The 23,089-nt window shown below is 51.8% G+C and overlaps 1 protein-coding gene across 1 annotated transcript; it reads left to right on the top strand.

Moving 5' to 3' along the window:
- The first annotated feature begins 5,782 nt into the window (after positions 1-5,782).
- On the top strand, positions 5,783-22,739 carry LOC118356576 (integrator complex subunit 6-like). Its single transcript, XM_035725780.1, has 7 exons — positions 5,783-5,864; positions 15,212-15,392; positions 17,022-17,144; positions 17,362-17,415; positions 17,575-17,668; positions 18,047-18,123; positions 22,623-22,739. The coding sequence occupies exons 2-7, from the start codon at positions 15,218-15,220 to the stop codon at positions 22,721-22,723; spliced, it is 624 nt and encodes a 207-aa protein (XP_035581673.1). The 5' UTR covers positions 5,783-5,864; positions 15,212-15,217; the 3' UTR covers positions 22,724-22,739.
- Positions 22,740-23,089: the final 350 nt, after the last annotated feature.

Below are 23,089 nucleotides of genomic sequence, written 5' to 3'. Positions count from 1 at the left end.
TGGGCTTTGTCTTCGTACCGTCCTGCTCACCTCAAGCCTACAGCCACCATATGAGGCAGAGGCCATGATCTCCCCTAAACACCTGAGGACACTGAGCCCCCAGAGAGCCTGTCCTTGCTCCAGGTCAGAGAGCTGGCTGGGAGCTGGAGCCAGAGTGAAAGCGGGTGTCCCTCACTCCATGGCCTGTGCTCTTGAGAACAGTGCAGGACCACGCCCCTGCTTCACAAAAGGGAACCTGGATTCCTTCCTAAATCAAGATCTAAAGAGTAACAAGTGTCAGGACTTTGCGTTCCCAAGTGAAGACATTGTGAACCTTAAAAATCAAACTGTCGGGGCACCGAGGTGGCTCAGTCAGGTAAGCGTATGACTTTGCCTCAGGTCATGATCTCATGGTCCTGGGATTGAGCGGAGTTTGCCCCACCCTCACTGGGGAGTCTGCATCTCCTATCCATCTGCCCCTCTCCCTGCTCGTGCTCTCTCTCTCTCTCTCTCTCTCAAATAAATAAATAAACTAAAAAACAAAACATAACAAAAAAATCACCTGTCAGTTAATTTGCCAACAAGACGCATTTATTTGGGCAGAGGCTGCTGGGAAGATGGCGGAGCAGGATGTCCCTGGGCTCACCTCTTGCCACGTGGCCACCTAGAGAGCACCCACGTTGGCATACATAACCCAAAAAGCAGCCTGAAAACTGGCAGAACAGACTCTCCGCAGCCGGCATAGACAAGAGGCCACAGCGAAGCAGATCCACCCTCTCTGATCGCTCTTGGTAAGATCCCGTCAAAGCGGTGCCACAAGCCTGGCAGTGTGTGCGCGGCCCAGACAAGGTCAGCACCACTCCAGAGTGATTCCTGCCCCAGGGAGAGGGGAAGATAACCACACACCCGTCTGACTGTGACCCCAGCAGTGGGCTGAGGGCAGGCAGCTGGTCTGACTGCAGGCCCCACCCACCACCAAAAGCTTCTCCGGGGACGACACAGGGACAGTGCCTGCAGTGTGGTGCTACTGCATCTCTGGCAAACGCCTGCTCTGACTCGACTCAAGCCCGAGGCAGCCCCGGAGCAGCCCACTAACACCACGGGCACCAGACTCTGCCCACAACAGGCAGGGAGCCATCGCAGACAACAGGACTGAAGGCAAACACATCCCAGCCACAACGGTAGGACACCTCCTGGAACAACACACATAGGAGACAACCCCTGAAGCACCAGGTTCTGGGGAACAGACATTGCACTGCAGGACCTCTTCTTCATAGAGCCACTACTTTCAAGTGCAGGAGACGTAGCTGACTTTCCTAACACAGAAAAACAGACAACGCAAGAGACAGAACGAGGAGACAGAGGAAATGTGTCCCAAATCAAAGAACAGGACAAAATCAGAGCAGGAGACCTAAGCGAAACGGAGATAAGTAATATGTCTGATAGCGAATTTAAAGTAACGCTCATAAAGATTCTCGCTGGAATTGAGGAAGGACTGCAGGACTTCCTTGAGACCCTCCACCAAGAGCTAGGAGACGTAAAAAAGAACCAGTTAGAGCTATTGGATTTACTAAATGGAAATAAAAATAGACCATCTGGAATAAATAGCAAGCAAGAGGAAGTAGAAGAAAGGACCAGCCACCTGGAGGACAGAGTCATGGAAAGCAATCAAGCCGAGAAGATGAGAGGGGGGAAAACTACGCAAAATGAAAATAGACCCAGGGAACTAAGCAACGCTGTCAGGCCTAACCGTCGCATGAAAGGGATCCCAGAAGGAGAAGAGCGAGGAAAGGGGGCAGGAGATTTGTCTGAAGAAATAATAGCTGAAAACTTCCTGAATCTGGGGAAGGAAAGAGAAATCCAGATCCAGGAGGCACAGAGAGCCCCCAACAAAAGCAACCCAAAGAGGTCTGCACCAAGACACAAAGTAAATAAGACGGCCAAAAGTAGCGAGAAAGAGAGAATTTTAAAAGCAGCAAGAGAAAGGAAAGCAGGTACATACAAAGGAAACCCCATACGGCTATCAGTGGGTTTTTCAGCAGAAACTCTGCAGGCCAGAAGAAAGGGGCATGATAGAGTCCCACTGCTAAAAGGAAAAAATCTACAGCCAAGAATACTCTATCCAGCAAGTCTTTCGTTTAGAATAGAGGGAGAGATCAAGTTTCCCAGAAAAACAAAAATTAAAAGCAAAACCAGCCACGTCCCTGTCACACACGATGCCATCGGCCTGTGGGTCCCAAATTCACGGTCCAGCTGCCCTCCTGCCTGAGTCAGCATGCGCGGCCTGCCACCTGCTAAATGCCAAGTCAACACGCCTTCACCTCAGATTGCCAAGGGCTCAAATTAACACCGTTCCCCTCAAATTTCAGCCCCTGTACCCAAGTTTGTGCACAAAAGTGGGAATAATTATAAGAGCAGAATGAAGCAACCCAAACATCTATTTCTGTGGAATACAGAATGGATAAAAGGAGTGTGCTAGGCTGAGAACATCTCCAAAAAGCACATGAAAAATAAATACAGCATGATTCGGGTTAGTTAAAAAAAAAACCAAAAACCTGGGAGGAATAAAACAAGATGAAACCAGAGAGGGAGACAAAGCATAAGAGACTTCTTAAGCATAGGAAAGAAACAGGTTTGCTGGAGGCGAGGTGGGGGGAGATGGGGTGACGGGGTGGTGGGCATGAAGGAGGGCACGTGATGGAATGAACACGGGTGTTGTATGCAACTCATCAGTTGCATACAACTGATTCAGATGAATCACTGAACTCTAAAACTAATAATACACTATATTGTTAATTACTTGAACATAAAATTAAAAAAAAGAACCCCCCCCCCCAAAAAAAGACGGATTTATTTGGGAATACCAGAGTATTGCCATCCAGGAAACACAAGCTACAGCAAAACCATCAGCAAGTCTAGAGAACAAAGGAGAAGAAGGCTCCTTTATTGGAGCAGAGTGGGCATTTGGAAGGCTCTTCTACCCAAAAAGTCCACTGAAGTAAGCTGGAATTTGAAAGTATAGCGGCTTCTCATCGGCTGAGCTGTGAGCGTCCCTCATGGCCTGGGCTGTTGCTGGGGAGGAGGAAAATCTTTCTTCTCCTGCTGGGATAGTCAAGGAGCACCTGAAGGAGTTGGGACTTGCAAGGTACATTCCTCCCCTGGCTCCGCAACGGACAACCAGTGGTAGCGCATGAGAGCTCCCCCTACTGGCCTCCCTTGACTGCGATTTGGGGACATTATGCTTTCTTCCGTTTCCTAAAGTGCATGGCAAGACCCCCTTTCATGTCCAAGTACGGCAAGATTCCCTCCGTGGCTCAAGAGCAGCACAGAAGGCTTCTAGAAAAAGTTGTTTCTGCAGTCACTAGTGGGCTGTACAAAGTCGCCTTGGAACTGTTTTAAACAGTTTATTTTATTTTTTTTTTTTAAAGATTTTCTTTATTTATTTGAGAGAGAGAGAGAATGAGAGATAGAAAGCACGAGAGGGAAGAGGGTCAGAGGGAGAAGCAGACTCCCTGCTGAGCAGGAAGCCCGATGTGGGACTCGATCCCGAGACTCCAGGATCATGACCTGAGCCGAAGGCAGTCGCTTAACCAACTGAGCCACCCAGGCGCCCTGTTTTAAACAGTTTAAAGGATTTTGAACAAGTTAACCTTTCAGCCAGGAAGGACTGACAAGTGCAATCACGGAAGGGGCAGTTGAGAAGATCCGTGCATGTGTCCAAGCACCCTCGGGACCCCCACCGCTCCCTCCATCTCTTCGTGCAGCCACCGCGGCCTCCTGCTTCCCGGCACAGGGCAGCCCGCGCCCCTTCGGGGCCTTTGCAGCTGGACTTCCCGCTGCCTCAATTCCCCTTCCCACGGCTCGTCACCCTTTCCCTCTCTCCTTAAGTACCGCCTCGTCAGAGAGGCGCTGTGTCAGCCCATGTAAAGTAAGACCCTCAGTAGTTGTTCCTCCCCTTGTCTGGCAGAGCGCTAAGACGTGCACACAAGGCGTCCGCCCCCTGCTTCCGCGTGGGTTCTGCGTGGGGAGGGACTGCCACCTGTCGCCCGTGCTCACTCCCCTCTCCTCCACACTCCTGGAACCCTGACTTGGAGTGGCCATAGGAGGCCTCGTTCACAGGGAGTTTTCACCCTATGCAGGCACTGCTGATACTAGTTTCCTTCCCCCAGCAAGAAGGGAAAGAGTATAAATGACTTACAGTCGGATACACTGGAGTGATACTTAGTATAATATGTAGCCCATACGAGGAGGCGCTTCTGGGTGGGTGGAGGCAGGGCCTGTGAAAATCCACTCCAGCATACAAGCAATGAGAACACGGGCAAACTCTGTCCAGATAAATGCTTTCGGGACCGGGCGAATTAACCCAAGCCTGGCAACAACCGGAAGAGCGTTCCGTCCAGAAGGACGGCTCCATCCCAGTAGGGACGGTGAGCTCTGGGCTGTGGTGACGAGCACTGTTCCCACCGCCCTCTCCTCAGCTCCGTGGTGGCCCTGAAACCAAGGACCTCAGGGGCACGGTAGCTCTGAACCCCAGCGACCTGTCAGCCGCTGGAGGGGACTAAAGTGATTGCAGCTCCCCACAACTCTCTCTTCCCAGACAGTTGTCACGATTTGACGTGCCTGGTGACTCCCTGGAAAGCACCACGCCCGGGGCTCGTCCATCACTGAACGGTCTAGAGCTCGCTCTGTGGGCACAGCCCTGTTCCCCATTTTAAGGTGCCAGTCAGGACCCCTGTAAGGGGGCTTGAATAGAAGGGATGACGGTGCGCAATCCTGTCTTGCTTTCATTTTATGTGCAAGAAATCCTTCCTCTGTTTCCCTTCCAAGAATACCCGGCAAAGCACCTAGGTGTAGACAAACTTTTACCAAATGCTCTTAAGTGTTGCAGGGCTTAGGGTGATCAAAGAATCCTCCTCTGTTTCTGTTAAAATACTGGGCCAGTTTTCGCTTTATCCACTCTCAGCTTCAAACTCAACCCTTTCACCTATTATGAGTAAAAAAAATCCTGGTTCCCAGGAATGTGTTTTCCTGTGGCTTGTGTGACCGAGTTCTGCCTGTAGGGGGCGCGTGAGACGTGGCAGGAGAAGACTTGCTTCCTGGTCCTGGGCAGCGGGCACAGCAGGCTCCTGGGGGGCATGAGGCTTCTCCAGCACCAGGCTCCCCACCGCACGCAGCTTCTCGGGGACCAGGCTGCTGCAGGGCAGCGTGGCCAGCAACACCCCAAGTCCCGCAGCTTCCCTTACACCTCCCTGGGGCAGTAATAATGATTGTCTTCTGGCCAGACACTTCCGTGTGCACAGCACTCCCAGAATGCCTAGGGGGCTTATATCCAGAGATTCCCGCGGGGGGGGGGGGCGCGTGGGGGTGGGGGTGACGGGACACCTTTCTATCAAGTTCCGCGGGAGAGGCACCACAACCTCACCGCCGTTGTGTGAGTTGTTTCCCGGCTCCTGGAGCAAAGTCAGGACTTTAACCCTGGGAGTGTGGATACTTTTCCCTGGGGGGCCGGGGGGGGGCCTCTCTGTGCCCCGGAGGTGCCTCTCCCTGGGCTGCGGTGTCTTCCTGGGGGATCTCCGTCAGCTCTGTGGAGACACTTGGTTGGGTTCGGATCTCAGCCCAGGGGGAGGCCTTTTCGGGGCCGCTTATCTCCGCCATGTTGGAGAAGAGGCTGTCCTTGGTGGTGTCTTGAGTTCCGTGAGGGACTCTCCTTGTGTCATGGTCTCCGCGCCGGTGGGGGGACGCGTCTTTGGGTGATTACGTCAGTCCGACGTGCGGGGCAGGCAGTGTCTCCTGGCGCTGCATTCAAGGTCTGTGAGGGGGAGGTTTCCTCGGGTGCATCACCTCAGCCCTTGGATTCGTCTCGCTGCGGGCTTCGACCTCAGCCTGTGAGAGACTCTCCTTGGGGCTTAGCTCAGCACGAGGGGGCACGTTCCCTTGGGGGCTGTGTCTCAGCCGCGGTGGGGCCGGGCTTGTCTGCCGTTGTGCTGGCCCGGGGTGGGGCCTCCTCCCGGCCCGGGGAGACCTTCCTGGGGGCTCTGTCCCCTCCGACGGGGGGGCTGTTCCCCGGACGCTTTGGGGTGACCGTGGAAGTGTCCGCGGGGGGCTCTGCCTGAGTCGTGGCAGGGAGAGAACCTCACCTTCCCAGCACTGGGCCTTTGGGCTCTTTCTTGGCGCCCCCTCCGAGGTCTGGGGAGCTGAGACTCTTCCTCGGAAGGGCCACCCCTGCCCCGAGGGGGGATTCGGCCTTGAGCGCTCTCTCTCAGCCCTAGGTGAGGAGGGATATGGGGCACTCCAGCGCCCTGATGGAAGGGGGCTACTCTTCCTCGGCTCCCCTGACTCCGCCATGGCTGGGGGGCGTTTCGGGGGCTCTGGCTCTGCCCCTGCCTCAGGGGGTGGGTTCTCCCGAGTGTGGTGTGTCGCAGCCTCTGGGTGAGGTCACCGTTGGCTGCTCTCATGCACGTTGGGGTGGCTTGTTCTTCCTCGGATGCTCTGCCTCCGCCTGGGGCGGAGTAGTTTTCAATGATTTGTGTATCTCGGTCTTGCAGGGGTCCTATGAGTAACCTTTCACCTGTGATCTTGGTCCTCAAGGTGGGAATCTGGGGCTGACAATATATGAGAGTTGGTAGCATCCTAGACTCCCAAACCCTTGCCACATAGGCAGTCTTTCATCTCAGTCACGCTGGCGGGTGTGCGGGAGCCTCTCGTTACGTCTAAATGTGCATTTTGTGCTGATTAATGTGGTTCCTCGGCCGTTCATGTATGTGTTTTAGGAAGAGCTTTTCCTGTCCTTTTCCCCACATTTTACTGAGGCATTTGTATTTAAAATAGATTTATAGTGCAACATATATTTACATTTGTGTATATATATATATATATTTAAATATAGAATTCTCTCTGTCTTCTGCTGATCTGTTTTGATTTGTCCCTCTATTCTTTTTTTTGCTAATGGAGAGAGAATGTGGGCACGCCAGCGTGGGAGGGAGGGGGAGGGGGAGGGGCAGAGAGAGAGGGAGAGGGAGAATCTGGAGCGGGCTTCCCACCCAGCATGAGCCCAATGTGGGGGCTCGATGTCTACCACTGTGAGATCATGAGCTGTGAAAAGTGAAATGCTTAACCAACTGAGCCATCCAGGTGCCCCATCTCTCTCTCTCTCTCTCTCTCTCTCTCTCTCTCTTTAAGATTTTACTAATTTATTTGAAAGGGGCAGATGGAGAAGCAGACTCCTCACTGAACAGGGAGCCCAATGCTGGGCTCCATCCCAGGACCTTGGGATCATGACCAGAGCCGAAGGTAGCCGCTTAACCCAATTGAGCCACCCCCAGGCAACCCCCAAGTCACTCTCTTAACAGTGTCTTTTTGATGAACAGAATTTCTCAGTTTATGTCTAATCAGTCTGTTCCTCATGGTCAGTGCTTTTATTCTTTTCAAAAGCTTTGCCTACTCTAAAGCCATGAGGGTAATATCCTAAGTTTCCTTCTAGATCTCCTGTTCACCAGAGATCAATGTTGTAGGGACGGGAAGGGGGTCAGAGCAGAGGTGAATTTCCACATAGGGAGCCGGTGGACTGACTGAATGGACCTCAAGGGTTTGCAAGCCCGGGTGTCAGTAATCCAGCACCTGCTGTTCCCAGATTGATGTCTAGACTTTCTATCTTGTCCCACTGGAGTATCCGCCCACCCTTGCTCCACCACCACAGAGTTGTCATTGCCCCTCATTTGCGGTACATCTGCTGTCTGGCAGTGTGCAGTCTTCCAACTTGGTGCTGTTGCTGAAAGACGGTCTCAGCTATTCTAGGCCCTTTGATATCCATATACTGTTTACTATCAGCTCTCCTATTTCCCCACAAAAGGAACAGGATGGGTTTTCTGAATTTTAAATTAAATTCCTGACACTTTAAATATGAAGAAAGAATTATTCTGGGCAGAATGACAATCATCACTTAATAACGAGTCTTCCAATCCACAAGGTATGGATTTCTCTCCATGTACCGAGGCCTTTGCTTTCTGTCCATGAGGTTTAGGTTCCCGTGTAGTGCCTCAGCACACGTGCTGTCAGGTTTGCTCTATGGGTTTTGAGGCTTTTCTTTCTTTCTTTTTTTTTTTTTTAAAGATTTTTTATTTTTAAGTAATCTCTACACCCAACTAGGGTTCAAACTCACAACTCCAAGATCAACAGTCCCACCATCCCCTGACTGAGCCAGCCAGGGGCCCCGTGACGTTCTTGACACTGTTCTAATGATATTTTATTTTGTTTTTGTTTTTAAGATTTTATTTATTTATTTGAGAGAGCGGGAATGAGAAATAGCACGAGAGGGAAGAGGGTCAGAGGGAGAAGCCGACTCCCCGCCGAGCAGGGAGCCCGACGCGGGACTCGATCCCAGGACTCCAGGATCATGAACTGAGCCGAAGGCAGTTGCCTGACCAACTGAACCACCCAGGCGCCCTCTAATGATATTTTAAATATCTTTCTCTAATTGGTTTGTTATTACACAGAAATACACCTGGTGTTGATTCTTGCTCTTTACCCAGTTGCTTGGCTATTGTATACTGACTAATTCTCAGTATTTTGCATCTTTTTGACTCTCTATGTACCAAAACGTGTGAAAGTGTGAACAACGATAACCTCACTTCTTCCTTTCCAAATGTGTACTTATTATATTTTACTGTCTGTTTTCAGTTCCTCCAGTATGTTCTTGAAAACACAGTGGACACCCTTGTCTTTTTTAAAACTCAAGAAAAAAAGGGTTGGGCCTGTCACCGTTAAATACAACACTTGTGTACATTTTTGGGGGAGGGGGAGATAGCCTTTCTTAGGTTAAAGAAGTTGCCTTTCATCCGACGTCGCTGATGCTTTTTCCTGCGAACAGGTATCCAACTTCAACCCGTTTTTTACAATGGCCCCGTGACTTTTCCTTGGTTTTCGCTGTTCACGTAGCACACGACACTGATGGATTTTCCAGGGTGAAACCAGTCTTCCTTCCAGCAATACACCCAACAACCACATGCCCTTTGGATTTTTGTGTCCCGTTTAAATTCATTTGCGAACCCATCATTTGGAGTTGTGCGTCTATATTCAGGAGAGAAATCCGGGTTGTTGGTTGTCCTTTCTTCCAGTGTTTTTGGTCGGTGTTGGTAACACGTTTATATGGGACTCAAAAAATGAGTAGGAACTCACACCATTTCTCCTCTGCTCTGAAAGTGTTTGTGTAAGACTGGTATTCTTTCCCTCCTGAATGTTTACAGGACTCCTCAGGAAAGCCTTCAGGCTAGGGAGGCTTCTCATTTGGTACTAGACCTTGTACCACATACAGGAGCATTCAGATTTTCTGTTTCTTCTTGGTGAGGTTTGAAATGTTTCATTGTTGTCGAAAAGTGTCTCTTTCATGTCAGTTTCCCAATTTGCTATAAAGTCATTCTGGGTGTTCCTGTCTTTCACAGAACTCCCTTCCGGATGCAGGGTTCCGTCTCCGGCTTGGTTGCTAGTTTTGTTCACCTGTGGCTAAAAGGTCCTCGATAATCGTGCCAGGGAGGCTCCTTAGTCTGTTCAGGCTGCCATAGCAACATGTCAGAAAGTGGGAAGGTGACAGGGACAGAAATGGGTTGCCCTGGGCTGTGGAGGCCGGGAGACCAGGACCAGGCAGCCGGCACCAGGACGATGTAGAGAAGGTCCGAGGCCTAGTTCAGAGTCGGGCGCCCTCGTTCTATGCTGCGGGAGGGCTCTGGGTCTCTCTGCAGCCTCCTTTCTGGAGCACTAATCCAATTCAGGAGTGGGCCACCGTCTGGACCTCAGCACCTGCCAAACGACCCTGATGCCTCCCAATACCAGCTTCCCCGGCGGTTTGGATGTCAGCACATGCTTGTGGGGAGACACGAGTGTCAGAACACAGCATAGCTCTCACTCTCGTTTCCTGGGATTTTTTGTAGTCCTTTTGCACCTTCCTCCATGGACAGACCTCATTCATTTGCAGCCGTGTTACCTTTCTAAAAGAATATAAACCTCTACGTTTTCCTCTCTGTTCGCCATTACGTGTGTCGCACAGATTCAGTCATGCGAGTTTTCCTAGAGTTCAGTACTAAGTATTGACCTGGAAGTATGGTATAAAATTTTGGAGTACCTTTGTTGTGTTGCGAAGAAGTACTTGTCTAATTTCATGTGTTTAGAGAACTTGGTCTGCCTGAAACTACGGATCGGGGTTTTATTGACAGGGTTGCCAATGTTTGCCTGCTTGAGAAGAAATTATATTCTGATTATTGGGTACAGGATTCTATGTGAGGCCATGATCAAGTCTATTGAGGGTGGAATCTTCCAATCTATGCATTTGCTATCTGGGGCCTGAGCCGAGCAACTGGCACATTCTGATTGAAGCCCCGTAGAGCAAAATGATTGGTGGAGGTGGACATGTGCACGAAGGGATTCCATCACAGCAAACCTTCGGACTTCTTGTGGGAGCGCTAGGGAAAGATGTAAGCGCATTCTCCTGCTACGCAGGCCTTGAGTAGCACGTCACTGAGGAGCCCTGGCAGCCACTTGGCAATCATGAGGAGGAGCCAGAACTGGGATGAAGTGGCTTCAGAAAAGCAGAAAGGAACCTCGGGAAGAGACCAGACCCTTTGTCATGTTTTTGATACAGGATTCGGCTCCTTTCATGCTAATCTCCACTTAGCTGTTGGCTTCTTGTATCGTTTTAGCCAAAACAGGAGAGGTTTGCGCTCCTGTGATTGAAAGCACCTTTTGCAAAACAGCGTTCACCGTGGCAAGCAAAGGAGCACACACAGGATACATTTGGAAATCCGCAGAAATCGTACCAGCCGGCAACAACCACTCTTCACATTCAGTATGCCCAAAGCCGGGCGTCTCTTCAGAAAAACGCAATGTTCTTGGTAGATGTGGTTCTTAGTGTGGAGACAAACGTCCGTTTGCCAACGCTCCCCCAGAGTGGCCAGACTCCACGTTTAACAACTCAGAGACTGCAGAGCCGCTGTGAGGGGGAGAAGGGCTCCTTCTGCACTTCTGTAGACAGGTACCATGGAGGATGCCCGGCCGGAAGCCTGAGAAACTAAAGGAGGGGCGGCCCCTGGGCTGGCCTGGACTCGGCTTTGAGGAGCGATCAGCCTCCCGTGCTGGTCAACCCTCATGTGCTCACATGAGTCCAGGCCCCGATCTTCAACAGTTCTGGTTCTAATGCAATGAAAATTTGGCGTGTCAAGTGAAATGCAATGGAACTTTTGCAGCTGAAATGTTACTAAGGGAGTGTGCAGGGCACGATAGTTCTCCGAAAAAGTGGATCCACACCCGGTAAGGTCACAAGACACGGACAGAGATAGAAGCATGTCAGTAGTGGGGTGAAGGAAGTACCCGCGAGCCGACCGTACTGCTTTTCTCCTAGTCCCTCCTGCTTCGTGGTTCCTTGCGAATGTGGGGAACACAGCAGTTGGGGGCTCAGGTCACGGATATCAGCGCCCATCCGAGCTCCTTCTGGCCACTCTTCACGTGACCTGCCCCTTCGTCGTCTCATCGCTTTCACGAGATGGTCCTCTGCCGAGTAAAGGCATTTTGAAGACGGATGACACTGCAGGCTGAGGGCTAGGGAGCCGGGCGAAGGCACCTGTTGCCGGGCCAGCCACCCATCCTGGAAATCTCTGTGCCTCGCGATTGCTCCTGAGCCCCACATCGACCCTTCCTTCCCTTGTCCCTAGTTTGTGTCAGAATTCTGCTTTTGTTGGAGTTCTTCAGAGAATGTGTCCTCCTGTTGACCCCAAGGTGGCTCTGGCCATCGGAAGGCCCTCCTCCCTTCCCCTGTCCTTGAATGTAAGTTCCTCTCCGGCCTAGGAGCTGTTACAGGATCCCAGATTCAGGAGGAGTGCTGTCGGGCCCATCTGGACGGTGCCTGGGATGAAGCCCACGTAGGCGACTATATAAACTTCTAGGGTTCTGGCCGGTTGTGCACAGACCTCCTCGTGGGCCCGCCCAAGACCAGCCTGGTATGTATGTTCCTTGCTTCTCCAACCTGCCAGGAGCCATGCGGAGTGGCCTGCCTCTTTGGCGGTCTGTCCTTGTCTACCCGGTAAGGGGCCGGTGGCTGATTTCACTCAGATGCTCCGCAGGGAGCTCACAGGCGCCAGAGGCCAGGAGAGCAGAGACGTGGGTCCGGAGAAGGAGGCATCCTTGGCGCATCCCAGGCTTGGCCACAAGGCTGTGTGTGGGGAAGTGCGGACGTCCGTCAGATGTCTGGGGACACCCCGACAGCCCCAGGCGGTCTGATGCGCTCGTGGGGGGAGCTGCGGCGGGTCCCCCCGACAGAGACGGGGAGCCCACGGCTGCGGGGCGGGCCGGCCTCTGCTGTGGACAGATGGGCCGCCAGCGGTGCCCAACGACAGGCCGCAGCTCGGAAGGCAGGGTGGAAGAAGAGCTGCGGGTAGAGAAGGGGCTGCGGGGTGCACCGCTGCACGGGCCCGGGGTGGTGGAGAAGGCGGGACAGCAAGACGGCACCTTGGAGACTTTGGGCGCCTGTTTGCAAGGTTACGGGCCACTGGCTGCCTTCGGATTCTGGTCTCAGTGCTGGGACACCGCCTGACAGCCGCTAAGAGGGAGGACTCGGGAGTCAAGAGGAGGAGGCACTGGTGACGGAGGAGGACAGGGACTGCGCCCCGTGCCCTCTGACCCCTGAAACAAAGTAAATCCTAGCGGCACAGCCCCAGGCCGGGGGACCCCCAGCTGGGGAAAATGCTGGGTGATTGCTCCTATGCTCGCTGAGCTCACTGACAGAGGGGCCCCTCCCAGCCACAGGCCAGGGCATGCCTGCACCCGGGAATCCGTGGCTGTGGGATCCGGGCCGATGGCTGCTTGACAAGGGGCCCAGGCCCTAGGCAGTGACAAGGGGGGGGCCCAGAGCCCTAGGCAGTGACAAGTCAGGGATGGACGCTAGGGTGCGGACACTGTGAAGCTGAGGTGGATGATCATGAATAAGCCCTCGTGAGGTCAGGACATGTGGAGAGACATTGGGGATCGCCCGCCAGGCAGTCTTTGCTCTTTCCCACACTCTGGCTCCTGAGGCGCTGAGACTCCCGGCCCTGAGGAAGCCGATGCCCTCGCGGAGCCCTAGCCACCGCCCCTGCGGCACACCCAGCAGATGGCGAGCGAGGGCGGGCTGACCACACCGCAGCACCAGGCACGACGGGACCGGACCAACAGCGACTTGGTTAATGCAGCAACAGCCTGCCCTGTGCGATCCAAACTGTGTCCAAGGCAACTGCCCCGGGATCTGGGCCCATCTGCCCGAGTTCCCGACGGGTGATGGGGTGGCAAGCGATTGCACGGACCCGTTGGCTCCCACGGAGGGTTCTCCATATGGCCCGGTTTGTGCAGACAACACGTGTCTCCTGATGCCGACTTTCCCCCACTGGGCAAACCGAGACCGCCCTCATGAGGGGACCGGAGAAGCCGAGTAGTGTGTCCACATACCCTCGTCAAACAGACGGTGATCGGGCTCACGGTTGAAGGAACTGGGCCAAGGAACATGACACGGAGTGGTGGTTCCCAACCGCTGGAGACCTGTGGGCAGCAGGAAGGTAGAACAGAAGACTGGGAGATTAAAGCAGCAGATTAAATTGTCAACAGTGAAACCACCTTGATCTGGTGGACTTCACAACTGTCCTAGGTTTAGGTTAATACATTTGGAGGACCACGAAGGAGGGCCTGTTTGTTAGCTCATCCCGAACTGGGAACCCCTGCCGAGATACCCAGCATCATAAAGCTATGGAAGTCTCAGGACACAGCCATTGTTCTGACTCTCCAGGTGGATCACTGTGCTTTGCTGCTCAGGACACCAAGCCCCATGCGGCTGGGAGAGGCGTCATCATCCGGAATTTGCCAAGGGATGTACACCAGCATGGGTGTGTTTCTTCTTAGCTGTTCAGGGAGGGGAAGCTACTCCATGCCCTCTGGGATCCCACTGCTCTCCTGAGATGCACTGTACCCAGACTGGAGCAGGCAGCATACCCGGGTGGGAGGCCGCACCGTACCCGGACCGGAGCACGCACCCTACCCGGCTGGGAGCACGCACCGTACCCGGCTGGGAGCCCGCACCGTTGTTAGAAGGGAGAAGGTGGTTTCCTGCTCCGGGGATCCCGCTCCCAGTCCATCTCCTCTCGCCTGACAGTGTTGCCTTCCCTGACCAGCCTGTGCGGGACGCACAGCCGGGTCACGTTCCCCGGCGCTGTGGCCACATTAGCGTGAACAGGTCAGGCCACAAGTGCGATTCTTGCACAAGGGGAGTCCCTTCCCGTACAAGCACTGTCTTTGTCTTTCCCGCCTTGGACTTCTGCAGCTCCTCTGGTGTCCGGTGACAGAATGGGCCCCAGATGCAAAGGCCTTTCTACAGCGTGGCCACACCTAAGCGGCACAGGAAGCGAGCCGACTGGGCGCGTAGCCAGAGAGCTCGCAAACGAGCCTCCTGCATGCCGAAGAAACGCCTGGCTGAGCGCTCAGGACGCATTGTGGAAGAGGGAAATGTACAAGGTTGTAAGAGCCAGGCCCGACGGGTGGGATGCTTGTGTTGTTTTTCAAGTTTTTATTTAAACTCCAGTTACTTACCATACAGTGTACTCTTAGTGTCAAGTGTAGAATTCAGTGATTCCACATGGCCGTACAACACCCAGTGCTCATCACACTCGGGCCCTCCTTCCTCCCTGTCACACACTGAGCCCGTCCCCATGCCCACCTCCCCTCCAGTAACCCTCCGTTTGTTCTCTGTGGTTCGGAGTCTGTTTCCCGGTCTGCCCTTCTTTTGTCCCGCCATGTTCATCTGTTTGTTTCTTAAATTCCACATATGAGTGAAATCGTTTGCGGCTTGCCTTTGTCTGACTGACTTACTGGGCTTAGCGTTCTGTTCTCTAGCTGCCCCGGCATCATTGCGCATGGCAAGATGTCATTGTCTCTGACGGCCGAGTAATATTCCATTGTATATGTACAGCGTGTCTTCTTTTTCCACTTATCAGTCGGTGGACATTTGGACTCTTCCCATAGTTCGGCTTTCGTAGATGATGCTGCTCTAAACATCGGGGTGCATGTACCCCCTGAAATCAGTACTTTTGTATTCTCTGGGTAAATGCCTCGTACTGGAAATGCTGCTTCATAACGTACTTCTATTTCTAACTTTCTGAGAAACCTCCATCCTGTTTCGGAGTGGTTGCATTTTTGTCATTAATGGAACGTGTTTCTTAATGCTCCTCAGGAAGTGATGAGTGATAAAGCAGAGGAGTCCGCTGCTGGGCCCAAAGGCCAAGTGAGACGTCCTGGAAAACCCATCACTCCGCCTCCGTTTAAGAAAAGGCTGAGCATGCCGCTGCCATCAGTGAGAGAGGAAGGAGACGGAGCATCCCAACCCGAGGGCTCAGCCATCTCCTGGGAAGATGGTGAGGATGGCTGTCCTCCCCTCCCTGACGTGACCCGACCCAGGGCAGCCAGGCCTCTGGCTCCTCCACGCCTCGGGATCAGTTCCTATCAAGGTCACCGGCTTTGGGTGATGCTGCCATTACTTTCTCAGCCACACGGGACCAGGTGTTCACTCTGTCCTCCCTGGAAACATTCCTGGCTTCCCAAGCTCCGCACTCTCCTCGTTTCCTTCTCCTCCTTGAATTTGCCTCCCTTCTCCTTTCTGATCTTCTTTCTCTCCTCTTAAGACTGTCACTGTTCCTGAGTCCCACTGTTACACTGTCCCTCATCCCACACTGCCTCATCACTCAGCAAGCTGCTCCAGTAGCTTCTGAGCTCGCATCCTGCTTTCCCACTTGACCCCGTGTAGCCCCTTTGTGCCCGTGCACCCAGAGTGACCATGTCCACACAGATGTCAGGTCATGACATGCCTGTCCTGAAACCCATCCTCAACTCCCCCGAGCACGTAGAACGGAGTCTGAGCTCCCGATGCTGGTCTCCAGGCCCGGCACCCCCTGACCCTGTCATGGTCTCCTACATGCGCCCTCACCGTGTCCTTCTTGCTCTCTCTGCGTCTGTCCTTGGCTCCACAGCCCCGGTTAGTCCCCCCCTGGGGCCCTGCACGGCCCTCCCGGCAGCTAGACCTCCTCCTCTGTGTGTGCACAGGCCACCTCCGTCTCCTGTTCCTGGCTCTGCCCAGGGCTCACCTCCTCAGGGGGCCCTGCCCGACCACGCCTCACACAGGCTTCCCCTCCTGCTCTCGCTCACATCCCTGCTGACTTCCTTCCTTCCTAACACAAAGTCAAACTGTTTCATTCCCTGTGCTCCTTGGGCATGTACCCTCTGACGTCCACAGGAGCTTATACATCCCAAAAGGAAAGGGTTTCTTCTGTCTGGGTCACTCCTGACCCCCAGGCCTGGATGAATGAAGTAGACGTGTCACACTTGAAGGAAAAAAATGCATTTTCTGAGACCGAAAAGCCAGATGAGGAAGATCATTTAGTGACTGGGGTTTCTAGTGATGGAGTGCCAATATCAGGCATCCTGACATCAAGTGACACGTTCAGCTTTTCACCTCGTAGACGGGATCAAGGGAACATGAAATCATGAGTGCCAGGGCTCTGTGAATGTTTGCTACTTGGTTAGACTGTCCAAGCCTGTTTCTGTGTGTAGGCGTAATGACAAGAAGAGAAGAGGCTTCTTTGTTGTATTATTTTTCCTGAGGCAAATTTTCAGGTGTGATACATCTAGCTGGTGTATTCTCCTGCTATGAAATGAAAATTTAGAGACTGGCGAGCACATGGATGTGCATGTGGCGTTGCTGAAATGCACGTCATCGCAGCTCCACATTCAATTAGGTTTCCAGATGGCACCTGTGCTTCACGGTATCCACGGGGAGGGGACGGAAAGTGGTCGATCCCCACCTGATGGCTTCCGGTGAAACTCTGACCTCCAGAGCGGATGAGTATGGCAGGAGATGGTATTCCACACAGTCAGGTGGATTGTCTGTGTCCTGTCTTAGCCAGTGTCAGCAAGGGTGGGCCGATTCATTCACAAACCAGGTAGTGATGCACTGGTGGGAGGAATCATTCCCAGCTGTCTCTCTGCAGATGACCCCCAAGACACAGCAATGTATGTGTCGGGAGATGTGCCCGATAAACTGCCAATACCAGCGGAAATCAATATGGAAATAAAAGTGCAATTAAAGAAGGAAATTCGATATTTTGAAGGAAGTAAGTAGAATACCAATTTCTGTCCATGAAACCCCAGGAAGTCTTTCCCGTTCTATGATCCAGACTAGATTCAACTGACCTCTTGAGGCTCCTCCTTTGCCAGAACTGGGTTTTCACAACTAGAACGGTTCCTCTTTATTTCGACTGAAATGTCCCAGTAAATCTTTTGTTGTTGTTGTTGTTCTTTTGTATTTCTTAATTGGTTATTGTGTACCAGATCCCACACTGGTGGATATGTTCGGATGTCTGAACGTAAGCATGGGAAGCACAGGTACGCTGTAACATTGTAGGGATGTCTGACCGTAAGCATGGAAAGCACAGGTACGCTGTAACATTGTAGCCCTTGAATGATCGCTGAGACTCCAAGCCTGAGTTCTAACTCCTCTTTGTACTTGAGAAATACTGAAGGTATTTTTCTAAATATCTTCAGAACATGAGAGAATCTTGAAATTGCTTGAAGGAGTGCAAGGACCTCCAGAAGTGCAGAAAAAATTTGTCGTGTATGCCATGAAGGAAGCGGCAAGGTGAGTGTAGGAGGAACCGTCCAGTATGTCTCCCAGTGGGCCCAGTGCGCTGCTGGGTGAGGGGTGGGGTCGGGCCCTGCCTGGCGTTTCTCAAACCCTGGCCCTCAGCCAGAGTTCATGTCGTCCCCAGTGATTTAGATCGATGCTATCCGAGTCTCTCCTTCTTCCAAGCTCAAGGAACCCTCTGTTCACTCCAGAGCTTGAGGTGGGCCTTGACCCTGAACTGGCACCCTGTGTGTTAGTGGATGGTCCCTTACCACGCAGGGGTGTTTTCTGTACTCCTGTGACTCGAGCTTCTCTTTGCATCTTCTACAGAGCCTCCTGCATCAAAGGTTCTCTGGGTGTGTTTGGGTTAATGACTTGTCTCTTTATCTTCAGATTGAAAAGAGAAGACTTAATAAGTCACCTTGAGAAGGTCCTAGAGAAAATAGAATATGACCAGTTTCTCAACAAAGGTGATCGCTCCCCAACCTTATAATCCCGTTATGGCAACGATCAGTGAGAAGGCAGAACCAGTTGGCTGTCCTGGAGTGCGACCAGATATTGTTGATGCCTCCCAGCACAAATTAGTTAAGAATTGTCTTCTTGCGGCTAAGAAAATGCATTGCCACTTTCCTGTTATAGGTGTCTGTTAGTAAAAGTTGGGCTGTTGCCCTAAGTTTTTCATCTGAATGGATTGTTTGTTTGTTTTCCTTCTGAAGTGGAGCAACCCTGTTAAGTCATCAGGTTACGCTATATCCTAGGTGCTCTGGAGGTCACAGGCCTGTAGCTGGTATTTATGACTGTCTTCTACATCAGCCATTTCTTTCATTCTTTTGTTTTTTTGTTGTTGTTGTTTTTTTTTTTTTCAGAGAGGGAGGGTTGTAAGGAGCAGAGGGAGAGGGAAAGATATTTTTTTCTTTTTAAAAAATTTTATTTTATGATGTCATGTTAATCACGATCCATTACGTCATTCATTTTTGATGTAGTGTTCCGTGATTCATCGTTTGCATATAACACCCAGGGCTCCATGCAATACGTGCCCTCCTTAATACCCATCACCGGGCTGACCCATCCCCCCACCCCGCTCCCCTCTAGAACCCTCAGTTTGTTTCTCAGAGTCCATCGTCTCTCACGGTTCGTCTCCCCCTCCGATTCCCCCCTTCATTTCCCCCTTCCTACTATCTTCTTTGTTCTTTTTTTAACATATAATATATTATTTGTTTCAGAGGTACAGGTCTGTGATTCCTCAGTCTTACACAGTTCACAGCGCTCACCATTGCACATCCCCTCCCCAATGTCCATCCCCCAGCCACCTCATCCCTCCCACCCCCCTCCACTCCAGCAACCCTCAGGTTCCTGAGATTAAGAGTGCGAGAGAGAGAGAGAATTTCAAGCAAGTGCCACACCTAGTGCGCATTCCGATGCCGAGCTTGATCTCACAACCCTGGGATCATGACCTGAGCCTAAATCAAGAGTCAGTTGCTTAACTGACTGAACCACCTGGGCACCCTCTTTTTCTTTTTTAATTTTATTTAAGTAACGTGTAGCCTTAATACCTGAAGAAACTGAGCCCCCAGAGAGCATGTCCTTGCTCCAGGTCAGACAGCTGGTTGGAAGCTGAAACCAGGGTTGACCCCAGGCCTTTTGGTTTCCTGGACCGAAATTGCACATTGGGAGGGACCCCCTTCTCCCAACCCCAAGCCATTCTCATGCACCAGCAGGGTATCTGAGAATTCAACTCAATGCTGACACAATCCACCCAGAGCCTGCGTCAGATTCCACAGGTTAAGGGTTCAGTCCTCCAAGACTGCCCCAACCCTCACTTCAGACACGAGTTGCAAGCTGCAGGCTGTTACCTGTGCTTCTGACTGGCTAGGGACTGGAGGTTCCAACGACCTCCTTAGGTTCGGTTAATTTGCTAGAGCAGCTCACAGAACTCAGGGAAACAATTCACGTTTACCTGTAAAGCGTATGAGAAAGGATACACATCAACAGCCAGATGAAGAACTACATAACGGGAGGCCTGGGGGAGGGTGCTGGGCTTCCGTGCCCCTCGAGAGTGCCTCTGTCCCCAATCTCCACGTGTTCACCAGAAGCTCTCTGTACCCAGTCCTTTGGGTTTCTTATGGAGGCCTCATTGACCTGTGGCTGAGTCAAGCTCCGACCCTTGCCCTTCCCTGGATGTCGGGGATCGGGTTGAAAGTTTCATCCCTCCAATCACGTGGTTGGTCCTCCTGGCAACCAGCCCCTGCCCTTGGGTAGAGACCAAAAGTCACCTTCAGTGGGACACCTGGGTGGCTCAGTTGGTCAAGCGACTGCCTTCGGCTCAGGTCACGATCTCGGAGTCCTAGGATCGAGTCCCACATCGGGCTCCCTGCTCGGCAGGGAGTCTGCTTGTTCCTCTGACCCTCCCCCCACTCACGCTCTCTCTCTCTCTCTCTCTCTCTCTCATTCTCTCTCAAATAAATAAATAAAAATCTTTAAATAAAAGTCACCTTCATTAATAACGCCCATTTCTCCTTATGGCTCTGAAGTGTTCTTCAGAACTGTGGATGAGGAACAAATATATCTGAGAAATATATTTTAGTCATTGGAATGTCCAAATATATATCCATTATCAATGATTACATTACACCGGCTGTCCATCACTCGATTTCCAATGATCTCGAAAACGGTGCAGCACCGCACCCGTGCTTCACAAAACGGAAACTGCGTTCCTTACTCAATTGAGATCTAAACACTGAAAAGTGCGAGGACTTTGACTTTGCAAGGGAAGAAGGGCATGGCAAGACCCCTCTCCCTTTGATCTCCAAGTACAGCACGAGGCCTCCCCGATTCAAGAGACCAGCACAGAAGGCTGAGTGCTCCGAGGCAGACAACTTGTGTAACACGGGGTGGATCAAGGAAGAAAGTCTGCGGAAAGCTAAGCCCACCTCCCCTCGGGGACGGTGTTCCTGCCCCTCGAGGGCATGTCAGCCTGTGTCGGAGCTCTCTGGGCATGGAGAGTGTCTCCCTTGTGCTCCGGGTTCCCCAGAGTCCGTCCGTATATCTAGTGGTCACACAGCGTTAAGGAGCCCAGCGATCACTCCTCATCCCCCTCAGCATGAACCCACAAATTTCTGGGTGCCGCTGTGTCCGGGCCCTGAACACACTGGGAATGTCCGACCTCTTCCCCTCCGCCACAGGGTCCGTGGAGTAGAGATAATTCAGCCCTTCTGTTGGGAGGAGATTCAGGCCAAGGCAGGGGAGGGCACAGGCAACGTGGCCCTCTCAGTAAGTGCTAATCTCGCCTGTCTCCATACTAAAAAGAGCCTTTCCTTAGAAAACAGATCTTCTCCAAAGGTCAAAAAGTCGGACCCCCACATATCTCTGCGCGCAGATGCGCAGCAGGTTCCCGTCTATACCTAATGTTCTGCTTCGAGCCAGATTTCACAAATGCTTATGCATTTTATGCAATGTTTTAGTCTCTGAATCAGAATTAAGGAGTTTCTGAGTTAGATGTTACGGAATATAAAATCAGGCATACACTGGTCTTTCCATTTAAGACAGTTGCATGTGCTCTGCATGCTTGTGAGCCAGATTATGAAAAGCAAGTCCCAAGGAAATGCAAAACAGACAGTATGGATGTTCCCTTCTACCAATGTCCATTGTGCAGTCAGAAGTGGGCGGCACAAGCCCGTAGCTGGAGCCCCTTTAAACATACCCTGAACTCCAGCCCCTGGCAACCACATTTCTGCTTTCTGTTTTCGTAAATTTGACTACTCTAGTAACCTGTGGAGTTGTAGCACATGTCAGAATTTCCATTTTTCCTCAGGCTGAATGATATGCGATTGTATGTGTATACCGCATTTTTTTTTCCCCAGTTCATCCGTTGATGGACACTTGGGTTTCTTCTGCTTGTGGCTATTTTGAATAATGCTGTGAACATGGGTGTGCAAATAACTCTTAGAAATCCTGATTTCAATTCTTTTAGATATCTATCCAGAAGCGGGATTGCTGGATCATCTAGCAGTCTTATTTTTGAATTTTTCGAGGAATTAGCACACTATTTCCCATAGCAGTGGCACCCTCTTACGACCACAACAAGAGTGCACAAGCATTTCAATTTCTCCCCATCTTCAACACCACTTGTTCTTTTTTGTTTTGTTTTTCTTTTAAGATGTAGTTATCTATTTGAGAGAGGGAGAGAGAGAGAGAGAGCACGAGCAGGAGGGGCAGAGGGAGAGGGAGAGATAATCTCAAGCAAACTCGGCACTCAGTGTGGGGCCTGATGCGGGGCTCAATCTCATGACCCTGAGATCACGACCTGAGCTGAAACCAAGAGTTGGACACTTAACTGCCCCTGCCACCCAGGAGCCCCTCTTTTCTGTTTTTTATAGCAGCCATCCTAATGGGTATGAGGTGGTATCTCGGTGTGGTTTTTATTTGCATTTCCCTAATTATTAGTGATGTTGAGCATCTTCTCATATGCTCGATGGCCTTTTGTTTATCATGGGAAATTATTTAACGGATCTAGAGTTTCAGTTTTGCAAGCTGAAAGAGCTCTGAAGATGGTTTGCACAACTGTGTGAATATACTTAGCACCAGTGAGCGGTTTGTTGGAAATAGTTGCGATGGTCTATTTTTGACCATACTTTAAAAAACAATGACAGGGCTGACCCTCACTCCCCGCCCAGAGATTGGCCCGCTCCCCAGGGGATGCTAATGTGCAGTTAGGACCGACCGCGCTTCTTGGACCCCCAAGGCCGTCAGAATCACCTGGAGGGCTTGTGGGGGCCCAGATTTTTGGGTCACACCCACAGAGATTCTATTCTAGCTGTCTGAAGGCTGGGCCTGAGAAGGTGCATTCCTGGCAGGTTTCCAGGTGATTCTGATGCTGCTCATATGAGGACTATGTTTTGAATGGGAAGGTATTCTAGACTAGTGTGGCTCAATCTGTCTTTCAACAACGCAGCCTCCCCCCCATCCCCAGGAATTCTGAGGCCCTCTGAAGTTGGAGAACGGCCGATAGAGACTTTTTGGCATAGCTGTGCCCAAAGAGGAACCCAGCTCAGTCTCCTCAGCCTGGGCTGAGAGGAGAGCTTGGTGCACTGGAGGAATCCTGGTCTCTGGAATGTGGAAAACCATTCTGCGTTTGCAGGGGACCAGGCAGCCGACATATGCTGGTCATGAGACAGGTATGATATGGAAGTGTGAAGTGTCTTTTCTTGGCCCAGACCAGATGAGCTTTGCTCCATCGTGTCAACTGTCAGAAGCAGACACATCTGTGAAATCATCCTCTCAGGCTTTGTGCAGAATAAGAGTTACTGCCGAACCCTGTTCATACGTGCAGCCGCTGGCAAGAGAAGAGTATTGCCTCTAGCCACCAAGCCCTCACTCCCCAATCTCAAGTGGGTTGTTTGCTGCCTTGGTTTTCTGGGAAACACAATAACCCGGAAC

This window comes from Zalophus californianus, chromosome X (genome assembly GCF_009762305.2).
Source record: "Zalophus californianus isolate mZalCal1 chromosome X, mZalCal1.pri.v2, whole genome shotgun sequence".
Classification (NCBI taxonomy): domain Eukaryota; kingdom Metazoa; phylum Chordata; class Mammalia; order Carnivora; family Otariidae; genus Zalophus; species Zalophus californianus.
This window is presented reverse-complemented; position numbering and strand designations above follow the sequence as displayed.